Genomic DNA, 13020 nt, shown 5'->3' with positions numbered 1-13020 from the left:
GTATTGTTAGACTAAGTTCATAATTAATTATTGGAGCAAATTACTGATTTCTGTGAGTACTTTTTTAGGGATTAACTCTAAACCTTTGTTGTCATCTCCACAGGCAGTATTTTTGCTCTTTTAAAATCATTACAGCTAAATCTCAAGATATATATTTCAAATGCTTGCTAAATAGTATTATTTTTAGATTTTCTTATGCCATGGAAAACCAAAAATATCATTTATTAATAATATTCATTCCTCACACAAACAGATATTAGGTACTAGCTTTCATATTTTCACATTAATACTTTATAGTTTATTAAATTATACTTTATAAATATATACATATTAAAATAATATAGATATGAAACAGGCACACTTTGCACTGATTTTTTGATGAAAATTATATGTTTTAATAAACTGTCAAACTGGGCATTTGATCAATAGCCCTAATTTTCATTTTATATTATGGGACTTGCATTGAAGTTTTTAATAGATATCCAGCTCACAGTATCAAAACAAAATTATTTTATTTGCTAGATTATTAGTCACATTCCTAAATGTGCTTTTTAAATGAATGGTTTGAATATATCTGTTGATTTCTCAAAATAAAACAAATATATTTCCACAGTTCTAAATATGATATATTTATTTTACATCATTTTCATTAATAAAAATATTGATATCATTTTACTTGCTTTAATACAATTTTCATGTGCCACTTTTAAGTTTCCCAAGCAGACTCTGAGCAGTCTAAGTAAATATTTTACACTAGATAGTGTTAACTAGAACAGCTTCAATTTTTTTAATTTAAATTAGCATTATTGAAAACCGATAATAATAACAACAACAACAAAAAAACCCATGCAGCAAAGCAAGGAAAGCATAATACTACTTTTTTAAAAAACACTATATTAACATTACTTTTCCATATAGGGGTTTCCTAATGAAAAGTGGCAAAGAACTTGTACCCAAGTATTGCAGTAAAAGCAAATGGAATTATAATTACATAATGTAAACAAAATAAACCCAACACATTTTACTTGGATTGTGATTTTGTTCTATCAAAGTCATATAGTTTTCAAAAGTTGAACTTTATATATAATATGCAGAAAATTCATATTTTAGATAAGGTACAAATTTATTTGCCAGTCTCCTCAAGGAGTAATTGCTTGGAAAATGCAAGTGAATGTAGATGTTAAGTGCTATAATGAATGATTTAAAGAGACAGTAACCTTAGTGTAATAAAAATGTCAACAGTATAAAATCAGCTATTTGTGTCAATATTACAGATATAAGTGGAATCTACATTAAATGCCAACCTGAAACTTATGAGTTTTAGTATTCAGTCCATATAAAATCACCAACAAAGATTGTCTCTTTAAATTTTTATTGTATTTTAATCCCCATGCAGAATTTTACAAGCTGGCTCATAAAATGATTTGGAAGTCAATAATATGGTTTGGAGCAACATACCAAATAAAGTTTTCCTACTATGCATTTTCCAAAAACATACAAATAAGGGTTAAAACACAATTTTAGATTCTATCAGGCAGACAAGGCCTTTACCTGAACCCTAGGAACAAAAGGCGTTGTTCTTCTACTAAGGCTTTGGCTCTGGTAAGCAAAATTAAAGAAAAAAGCAATAAAACAAAACCAAAAAGGACAACACGCTGGAACTAAAAGACCAAAAGTAAAAAACACATACAACTATCCCTTAAATCCATTTTTCCATGACAATATATATCTAAATTAAGTACTTCAACATAATGAATAATTTTCCCCAAATTATAAAACAGATTAAGAACCATATAAAATCTGAGAAGTTTTAATGTATCAACATAACAGGAATTAAGACTGAATGTAAAACAATATAATCGGGCTCATATATTCTGAAAGAATGAATGTAAACATAAAATACGAGAGTCAAGATATTTCAGATATCAGCCTTAAACACACTACATAGAAAAAAACATGGTCCAGGAAGAAGTTAGATAAAAATACATTAAAGAATTATTAGTGAAAAGTCATCTATAGAAGTAATTATATAACTTTCCAAAGGAATATGGCTGAAAAAAAGTCTAAAAAATATTAGCCAAGTCAGCTTTATCATTTCTTAAAAGAATAAACACAGAAAGATAAAAGTGTGCTGGAACACACTGGATTAATTCGTTGCTTCATACTTTAAGAATCTACACTAGGAACTAGTATTTAACCATTATTTTCAGACATTTACTATGTACCACCTGAGATAACACTATTTAGAGCTAATCACGCTTATTAATGACAATAATATTTTTCTTTTTATTTATACAATTCTTTATATATTTTCAAGCTTTCAATAACAGTTTATTGCAAGTTTATTGCCTAAAACAACGCTAGAAGTAGTTGATGTTATCTCCAGTATGTAGATGAGGAAACAGAGACATTAAAAAAAAAGCCTAGACAGACTTGTCCAATCTCAAAAAGTAAGACAGTTTTAAAGGTAAATAATAAAGCTCAATTCTGGTTAAAACACTCTTTCAAATTCATAGAGTAAAATCAAATTTCTTTTCTCTTCTAACTTTTTTTTTTTTTTTTTTTTTTAATTTTGAAACAGCTTCCCAAAGATACCACAGCCATTGGGACATTGTGCCTCTATTAAGACGTGCCAACAGTTACAAGAGGAACAAAATCAGATTCAAGTTTCTGGGTTTGGAAATGGATATCAGGGCATTTACTTTTTGTTCTTTCACCAAGATTCCATCCCATCTCTCACATTTTTCATGCATGTCTCTCGTTTAATTAACAGTTGTGAACAGTTAAATGTTTCAGACGTTTCCACTGCTATACGGAAACAGATAATAAGTACTAGGAAGACTGCTGTCCAATGCAGCCATCATCAGACAAAAACCTGATGATAGTTTAAGACATAATCTAAAACCCAAAGGAAAGTGAATCTTTAAAGCAGACTTTCATTCAGCCATTTGAGTCATCTTTATCTCCGAAAACCAAGACAGTCTCAAATCTCAGTTGTCTTCTCTTTCATGAGGAGACATTTCCAAAGGAAGAAAGGAACGTTTAGATATGGAGTATGTTCCTGGTTATCTGTCTGCATAACCTTAAACGGATAATTCTCCAGCCAAAGGGTAAGGGATGTTTGAAATTCACAGAGATTAGCTAGGCATGCTGAAGAAAAGGACTAACAATACACTCAATTTAGAAATATATCTTACTTTTTTTGCCTTCCCAACTGTCCTACCTGTTGTTGACCAAAAATACCAAGGTAATGAAAGATTTTTGCAAGTAAATATTACTTCAAAACTAAAACATTTACTTTCAAAGAAATAGTCCTTTGAAATAAAGTAATCCTTTAAGGTCAACATTTTTCCATCTTCCAAAATGACCTCAAATGAGCAACTCATAGATTTTTTAAATCAACTGTCTAAAATCTATGCCAATTTAAACTTAACCTTTACCCATAAGCTTATACATTAAACTTGGCTATGTAAATGTATTTTGTTTTGTCAGATTATTTTAAATTGAGATGAGATTAAAATAACATGCCATTAACCATTTTAAAGTGTTGATGTATGGCAAAACCAATACAATATTGTAAAGTAATTAGCCTCCAATTAAAATAAATAAATTTAAATTTAAAAAAAAATAAATAAAGTGAACGATTCAGTGGCATTTAGAGAATCCACAATGCTGTGCACCGCCACCTTCTTCAGGTTTCAAAACTTTTTCATCACATCAGAAGAGTCATGATTCATCACATTCTGTATCTATCAAGTAATTGCTCACCATTTCCCCATTGCCCCAGTTTCTGGCAACTACTAAGCTGCTTTCTCTCTATATAGATTCTGGATATTTCATCAAAAAATGGTGAAGTATTATGCATGTCATTGCAATTTGTGATTAATACGAATTCATTTATTTTAAGCATGAAATGTCTGATAATGTCTGTAACAATTCAGTTTCATACAAATGAAGAATTTGACTTTGCACACTATGATTTATTTTGCATTTTTAATGTCCCTTCATACTTCATTCTGCACTACCAACTTCAGGACATTCTTCTTACATAATACTTCTAAAATAACAAGGGTGTAACAAAGAAATATAAAAGATGAAAGCTCAAAGAAAAAATTTTCATTTATAGAAAATTTGAAAACAGCTATTGAATTTCTAAGTAGATATAAAGAATACATACCTATTCTTCAGCTACTTAGTCCCTTTAAATGGGCATAAAATGGATATGTACAATATTTACAAGCTCATCACTAAAAATGGAGTCAGAAAAATATTAAAACAAAGTAACTTAGGGAAAAACATTGCAGCTATTAGTTAGCCACAGACTCTGAAGTAAAATAATGATTGTCAATAAGAATTAGTGTGTTCCTAGAGATAAAATTCTGAGTCACTTCTCACTTTTGAAATAGTTAAAGGCTATATCTTAATTAAACACTCTATCAAAAAACTAGTCAAAGGCTGAAATTAATTTTAAAATATTGAGACAATTACAGAAGCAATCCTTCAAACAAGGAAACTGCTAAATTATGGAAGACCACAAATTTAAAAAAGGATCAAAATAAGGGATTTCAGACACTGAAAAGACTAACATACAGTCCAGGTGTCATAAACCTAAGCTCATACAGATTTTCTCACCAAACACATTAATGGCACTTTCATAGTTATGCTTGAGAATAATAGCAAGCTAGCAGTACAAGTCAAGCATGAAGAAATAAATGGAATAATAGTTTTAAATTCATCAACAATAGCCTTGTGTATTAAAGTTTAAACAATGTGTTTTATATATATATATATATATATATATATATATATAAATATATTTGAGAAAATACCAGTCCATGAACAGACATAAATATATTAGGAAGAAAAGCTCACATAATATACAAATTATCTTGTCAGATATTATATTAGCAGACATTAACAATGTCATAATTTTATAAGTGAGTTATGGACCCAGGTAAAATCTCATTGAAAATCAAAAATACCCAAAAGTAGAACAGAAGAATATAGGAAACATAATGTTGACTTATGACTTCCTGGGTGTTTTCCTGAAGGATGATCTGCTGCTGCTGCTAAGTCGCTTCAGTCGTGTCCGACTCTGTGCGACCCCGTAGACGGCAGCCCACCAGGCTCCTGCGTCCATGGGATTTTCCAGGCAAGAGTACTGGAGTGGGTTGCCGTTTCCTTCTCCAATGCATGAAAGTGAAAAGTGGAAGTGAAGTCGCTCAGTCATGTCCGACTCTTAGCGACCCCATGGACTGCAGCCCACCAGGCTCCTGCGTCTATGGGATTCTCCAGGCAAGACTACTGGAGTGGGTTGCCATTTCCGTGGACAAATGTTTTCCCAACCTCTGCATCATTAGAGCAAACCAAAAGTTGTCTCCAGTTGGCAGAAATGGGGTTAAATATAAAGGAAAATACTATATCCAAAAGGGTATCTTGCTTAGTTTTGCTGCATGAATAGAATGAAGGCAAAATTAAGTTTCATGAAGGTAAAATCCTCTGCTGTATTCTCTCAGCTGCTAGTATTATAACTGACAAGGGGATAGATCTTCACATATATTACTTGAATTGATAACTGTAGTTTAATTTGGCAAAAATATGTTGGAGGAAAGTTTTGGCAAAAGATTTCAAGAATCTTAAACTTTTTTTCTTTCACATTGTAATTTTATATCCAGACAAAAATTATCCTGACAAAAGAATTTTGTCCTAACAAAATATGCAAGATTTGTATTCAAGGATTTCCATGGCATCATTATTTAAAATACTATAAATTAGAAACAAGCAAGATATCCTATAATAGCAAATTAAGTTTAAATGGGGTATTAAATAGGAATTAAAATCATTTTAGGATGATTTTTTTTTAATTAAAAGAAAATGTATATGATACATTAAGTAAAAAAAGCAAGTTTTAAAATAGTATACACAGATTTATTATAGTTCTGTTTAAAATTTTATATGTATGTGAATGATTATGCTTTGGTGGCAAGAATATAGGTGATTTTAATTTTTTATTTATCTGTGCTTTCTCGATTTACTAAAAGAAATATATATCATATTTATAAACATTATCTTGCTGGAACACACTTCTTCTAGGTCATAAAAAATGATAAAATGGAACACGTGTTAAATTACAATTATATAGATTTTAAACCATCACTTACAAACACAAGTACTATATACATTTAAGTTTATGTTTTCCCCAAATATTTAACAGTCTTACCTTTCTACCAAATTCACTTTGAACCATGAGGAAAAGTAGTTGAATTTGAAATCTGTCTAAATGCCCACACTATGAACCCTCTGTTCCTAGTTCAATTTCTAATATAAACTTGAGATTTCAAAAGAGGCAGCAACAAAGTGGTACGTACTTATTATGGGAGTCTAACTTTCACTCCCTCATTCTCCAACTGAAGCTAACTAAATACACACACACACACACACACACACACACACTCACACACACAGATTTAATATATACTGGCATCATCAGCCACCCAGTGCTTTACTTATACACGAAGCTATCTAAGGGAAGCCATGATTAAAAATTAAAAGCTAACATTTACTAACACTTTCTAAAATGGTGGAAAAAAATACACATACACTTATAACCATAAATGTCAACATCTGTGCTGTCAATGTATGTGAGAGAATAAGTAGAAAGATGCTACTTATTGTGAAAAATGGAAAAAACACCACTGTCCTCAAATGAAAAAGTTCACTCTGTTTATGAAAGAGAAAGGAAAAGAAAATAATAAGAAGAAATCCATTTTAGTAAGACATTTACAATCTCCTAATAGTATTTCATATTGTTATTCTCATATTTGTGATCAAAGTAGTCTCAGAACAGATGTGCCTAATGACTTTTACTGTTATTTCTGCTTATATTTCCTGTATCTTCATCTAATTAATGGAAACTCTTAAGAAAAATAAAATACTTCTCCTTCCCCCAGAAAATAAAAGGACAAAATCTGTACCTAATTTAATAAAGCTAGAAATTGCTTTTAAATTAGACCAAGAATAGTTTTGTTTTAACTAGAACAGTAACGATTATCCAAAATTCAATGTCTGAATTTTGAGAATTAAAGAGTTCTTAATACTCATAAAATTTCAGGTTAGTAACTCATCAGAATTAGTATCAATATTAATCTGTTTGTTTCTATAATATAAGTGGATAAATTTTAATATTTTTAAATGGTTTAAAACAGAATGACAACTTTAGAAATTAATAAAATGTGAGGGCCTGAATTTGCAAAGCTCTTCTAATATGGGTATATGAAGGATAACTTAATTTTTAACTTTTATTATAAAATATTCAAATTAGGGGTCACTTAATATGAAATCCACATGATATACTCAGTAATCTATTATATATTTCCCAATTTTCTTAGCTGAGTGAAAATCATGACCTTGAATTTTGGAATAATATTACTTACTGAAAAAGGTTTTAGATAGCATTACAAATTCTAATTCTCACCAAATTCCAGAAAAATGTAGCTCTAATAAAGAAAGTATTCTGTTAGATAATTATAATTGAATTTAAATTAATTAAAATTACTAAGAATGACAAAGTTGATGGTAAAAAGCACAATTATATTCTAAATAGGACTTGGTTCACAAAAAAATGGCATCATCTAGTAAAAATACTACTTGCTATCCCAAAAAGAGAAATTAATCTAGTGAATACATACTGAAAGTTGTCCAGATAAGAACTGTGGAACATCCCTCAACATGCCAGGACTCATGGGAGATGTAACAGAAATAGAAGGACGATCCATTTTTTGAGATTCGAATGAGCTAGAACCTGAAATGTCAATTATACATAAAGAATAACAACAGTGACTCTTCATTAGTATTTAATAATCTTTACAATATATCTTAAGTTATTTTTAACACCTACAAAATTCCATTATGTAGACCTTTTTCTTAGCCACAATGTTCTAAATATACTTAAAGGGTTTCTTTAAAAGCGTAAGTGCAGCTTAGGGATTCTTGAAAGACCAAGGGTGAACCATTTTCTGTGCCAATTATAGTAGAGACAGACCTCAGAACCTAGTTACTTCATCTGTTCTGTGTTCTAAACTCATATCTTACAATAATATACTATGGGCTTCCCTAGTGGCTCAGACAGTAAAGCGTCTGTCTGCAATGCAGGAGACCTGGGTTCAACCCCTGGGTTGGGAAGATCCCCTGGAGAAGGAAATGGCAGCCCACTTCAGTATTCTTGCCTGGAAAATCCCATGGACCTGGAGCCTGGTAGGCTACCGTCCATGGGGTCGCAAAGAGTCAGACACGACTGAGCGATATTATACAATAATATACTAGGAAATTTTAAAAATAGAAACTTAAGAAGGAAAAACCCAAGCCAAAACCTAAATCAATAAAGCAACTCAAACATGGTCTAAACTTGTAATGCTAAAAACGTAATTACTAGAATGTTAACTGTGAAAAGTTTTCAGCAGTGGTTTCTAACCATATCTGGAAGAATATAATAAATTATATAGGTAAAAAGAAAGTGAGGAGCTATGAGAAAAAGATATAGGAGATCAGGAAAAGCAGAACTTCAATACCTAGAAGTTACATGTATGAATGTATTTGTATGGAAAGGAATGAACAAATTGCAAAGTGAATAAAATGGGGCTAATGAGATACTAACAGAATTAAATGCCTGGAATTCTGGGCTGCAAAATTTGGCACTAATAAAATATCCATGCTAAATTTTCATGAGTTAGGTAATAAAAACTGCATTTGAGGACGATGTCTTTACCATTCATTTAAAGTGTCTGAATTGAGCGAGATGAAAAATAGTTAAGAATAAGTGGAATTCAACAAAATATAAAAGAATAGGAATGATTGGAAAATGGACTGAAAAGAAAGAATTGAGGCAATGTCACAAAATTAGAAAATGAGGACTCATTAATTAGATATGCCAGATTAAGGAAAAGGGGGGGACATTAAGATTTCAAGAGTTATAACCAGATATGGTGCCCTATGTCTTGTTCTCTGCACAGGACAGAGCAGATATTCCCTGGATGCAGAACTCTGGAGAAGTTCTGTGTGTAAAGGAATGGTTGGAGAAGTTAATTTGGAACCTGTCACAGTGACCCTGTGACACCACAAAGACATCCAAGGGGAAATGTAAAGCAGGTAACAGACATGCAGATGGGACCAAATGTTGAGTAGATATTAGTGTTAGAAATTAAAATGCAAACTGTCACTCTAATTGGGGTCCTAAGTGGATAGTATTCACTTCCAGAGAGAATATAGTGTAAAATGAAGGGGGAAACGGTAAGCCTTGGGATCAGAAGTAATGGTGATACCTTCATAGCATTTAGAAGTGGAAAGAATACTGCCTTTATATTAAGAAATAAGCTAAGCTTCAAGTAACAGGAAGACAGACACTTAGAACATATTCTTCAATATTCTTTAAATATCCAGGGCTGTAGGGACAATGATAGATCATTTTGATAATGTAACTTTGGAGTCATGTGGCAATTAAAATTATATGAAGAGAAAAACTTGCTGAGGAACTAAAAATAGAGGTTAAGAAATAGGCCTTGGAGAAAGCTACTCTTCAACTTCTAAAGCAAACAGGATTCAATCTTATTTGAGAAAGGACCCCTGCCCTAACAGAAACAATTTTGGAATTGTAGCCTAGGGGTTTTTCAAATAGCTACAATAAGATAAAGGATTCCATACTGCTTATATAATATCTGGGTGATGTAAGTGAATAAAAATTTTACCTACATCATAGACTGCTGTGAAAATTAGTATAAGTAACAATATCTAGCACAGTTCCAGGCATCCAGAATAGGAGTGATGATGATGATATTATTATATATAATGATAATTATTATTATGCTAGCACTTATAATTTTATGTGATCATAATATTATTTTGGATAAAATAATTTAGCAATCAGCCAAAGGTACTAAAGCAAATCTATCATATAATCAAATTTTAAAATATAGAGCTAAAGCCATTCCAAAATGACTTGACCTCTCTGGTAAAGTTTTTTTTTAAATTTATACTCATAATATAAATGTAAAAAAAACCCATCTATTTTAATAGTATACTGTTAATTGTCATGTGTATAAAGAATCCAGTCACTTTTCACGACCTTCATTGCAGCCACCATGGTCTAAGTTACCATTGGCTCACCACTCAAATACTGAAATAGCCTTCGCACTCTCTCTCTGCTTTCATTCTGCTTACTCTATTTTCAACACAGCACCCAGACTGTAAAACATGTTTCTCCCCAAAAACATCCCATATAGCTCCTGATTTCCCTTAGAGTGAAAGCCAAATTCTTTACAGCGCCTCGTAAAGTCTCTGTAGTTTGGCTGCCTGTGACCTTCCTGTCCTCCCTCCAGCCGTTCTTCCCTTTGCTCACTCTTGCAGCCACAACAGTCTTTTTGCTTTTTCTTAAATGCATCTTAGGCTTTCCTGGCTTAGCACCACTGAACCTCTGCCCACTGTACCAGAAAAGCTTTTTCCTGAGATTGCCACTCTGTCCAATCTTGCTCCAACTCTTCCATCTCAATGTGGTCTATCCCGATCAACATATTTCAGACTGCAACCCTCCTCTCTTCCTTCACAACATGCCTATTAATCAGTCAATGAACTTAATTCATTGGAAAAAATTTGTTTGCTTAATATCTGAAAGTAGCACTCAAACACAAGTAATTTAAAATGTCTATATATTTAATGTTATTTCAACTTAAATGTCTATTGTTCCATTACTACTTTGTTAAATCAGAACTATTACCCATTTTCTGAAACTATAAATAAGAATATACATGTAATTATTCACTAGATTCTCCTCAAGATTCCCCACATTTACTGAAGATTAGGTTACAAAGTAGTAAATTTTAAAATTAGGTGAAATTTGGAGAGAGGGTGAAATTTTGAGTAGTGAACTTACCTAACTGTGCATTTTAAATATCTTCAGTTTATAGTAATATACCTAAATACAGCTATCTAAAAAATACATGGTAGTTAAGACAGTGTAGTTTAAAAAAATCATCTTAAGATATAGACTTTTGTACTTTTTTCCACAATAACATGAAATAATACTAAATCTTCCATCTTTATATAACTGCAGACTTGATAACAGTACTATAATTATATTTCTTACTTTGTATTAATAAAGAGTTCATTTGACTCAGATGATGAATGACTTTATTAATGACATTTTCTCCTAAAATAAATGAAACTTACTGGACTCCAGTTGTGTGTGTGTGCTGTCAGGTATTCTAGGTATATCTCTGAAATGACAGAAAAAGAAAAAAAACACAAGAAATTGTTTAAAAAGTACTAGGAACTGTTATTATGACAATTATCAATCTATATTATAACAGGACAATGCAAAATGAACAAAACTGTGTATGATAGAAGCATTATATAAATAAGGAGAAAAAAGTTGTAGCACTTTATTGCTAATCAAAGTTCTCGGGGCTGACTCCTACTACTTTAATAAGTGAAAAATTACATGCATTTGGAGCAGATTTATGAAAATATATAATTCATTTCCTATGTGTTTTACTATACAATTTTCCATTCAAAAAATTTCTATACTCAAAACAAGGTAAGTTTTAGAGATATATTTTAATTATACTCTACTCTTTACATTGTACCTGCTTTTGTTCAAATCGGTAACATTGAAATTCAAATAAAATATCACCAAAATAAAAATTAAAATATTTGGATTGTGACTGAAATTTTTTTAAACATAATAATTCTACTAAGAAAAAAGTAAACATGTTTTTATTGGACTTAACATAATTGCTCTGTATTGCATTTACACCTAAAGTATGTACATTTTTGTTTGAGGTTTGCCAAGGATGATACACATTAATGGCTAAGCTCATCCAAAAAGTTGCATCAATAATACTTAAATATTAAACAAAAATGTAATTGGAGAATTCCTTAATACCAAGAAACACATTTGATTAATATCCTAAGGTAACAGTTTAACCATATAGCAAAACTATGAAAAGACAAAATAAAAAACAGATATAATTTCATGTGATAGATTCATTACTTTTGAAAGGAACATTTTGAAAATTAAGTTACCAATTGAAGTAATTTCCTTCATGAAAATTTCCTTCATGAAGCAATTTCATCATGAAAAACTCATATAAATGACTTAAAACTAGGCATTAGTATTCTATAAGAAGAAAAATTTTCCAGTTTCTACCCTGGAATACTTTTACACCAGACATGCATTTAATAATTCACTGTCAGTTTATATATTTTCTATTGCTTTTTTAAGTTATAGGTTTCTCTTTTACATTGGCTTAGAATACAAGCTTCTGTAAAGGAAATACTGCTGTGGTTTTTCATGAGTAATTCTAACATAATTAAAAAGCAAACATAATTATTCACTAGATTAAAAAGGATTATATTTAAAGTAATAATAAAATAATAAATGATTAATAATAATAAAATAATTATTTAAAAGGGTTATATTTATTGCCAATTTTAAAAAAGTCAAAGAGTAATTGACGTTTGCTTACTTTTTATCTGTTAACTTAAAGATGTTCATTTTTCCTTAAGTGGTTGCCTCCATCTAGAAATAGTGTGCCCTTAACCTATCTCTTTTTTTTATATTAAATCTCCATTTTGGAAAAAAACATAAAATGCATAGAATATAGCTGATTCTCGTGCAATGTACAGAACCACAGATTATGAAACTTCTTTTGAGAATAACTGTTACTATAGTCCCCTCCTGCTAATCCTTTAGCTATCTACTGAGTTACTAAGATAATAAAAATTATCCTAAATATTAAAAAAAAAAATACAGTCCATGGAATTCTCTAGGCTAGAATTCTGGAATGAGTAGTCTTTCCCTTCTCTGGGATATTCCCAACCTAGGAATTGAACCCAGGTCTCCCGCAGTGCAGGCAGATTTTTTTACCAGCTGAGCAAGAAGGGAAGCCCAAGAATACTGGAGTGGGTAGCCTATCCCCTCTCCAGGGGATCGTCCCAACCCAGGAATCGAACTGGGGTCTCCTACATTGC

The 13020-nt window shown here is 31.0% G+C and overlaps 1 protein-coding gene across 18 annotated transcripts in view; it reads right to left on the bottom strand.

Annotated features, from left to right (window-relative positions):
* The window catches only part of RIMS2 (regulating synaptic membrane exocytosis 2), a 539581-nt gene that overhangs the window by 209975 nt on the left and 316586 nt on the right, over positions 1 to 13020 (bottom strand). For 12 of the 18 annotated variants that reach the window (XM_006053914.4, XM_025265138.3, XM_025265141.3 and 9 more), the window contains 2 exons: positions 11218 to 11264; positions 7689 to 7801 (listed from right to left, as the gene is read on the bottom strand). In XM_006053914.4, coding sequence (XP_006053976.2) covers positions 7689 to 7801; positions 11218 to 11264 — 160 coding nt within the window. Of the gene's footprint in view, positions 1 to 1551; positions 1600 to 7688; positions 7802 to 11217; positions 11265 to 13020 lie in introns of all 18 variants that reach the window. The other 6 variants (XM_006053915.4, XM_045162776.1, XM_045162781.1 and 3 more) reach the window with 1 other exon arrangement.

The sequence above is a fragment of the Bubalus bubalis genome, chromosome 15, assembly GCF_019923935.1.
Source record: "Bubalus bubalis isolate 160015118507 breed Murrah chromosome 15, NDDB_SH_1, whole genome shotgun sequence".
NCBI classification, from domain to species: Eukaryota; Metazoa; Chordata; class Mammalia; order Artiodactyla; family Bovidae; genus Bubalus; species Bubalus bubalis.
Note: the sequence above shows the minus strand (reverse complement) of the source record. Positions and strands in the feature narration are given on the sequence as shown.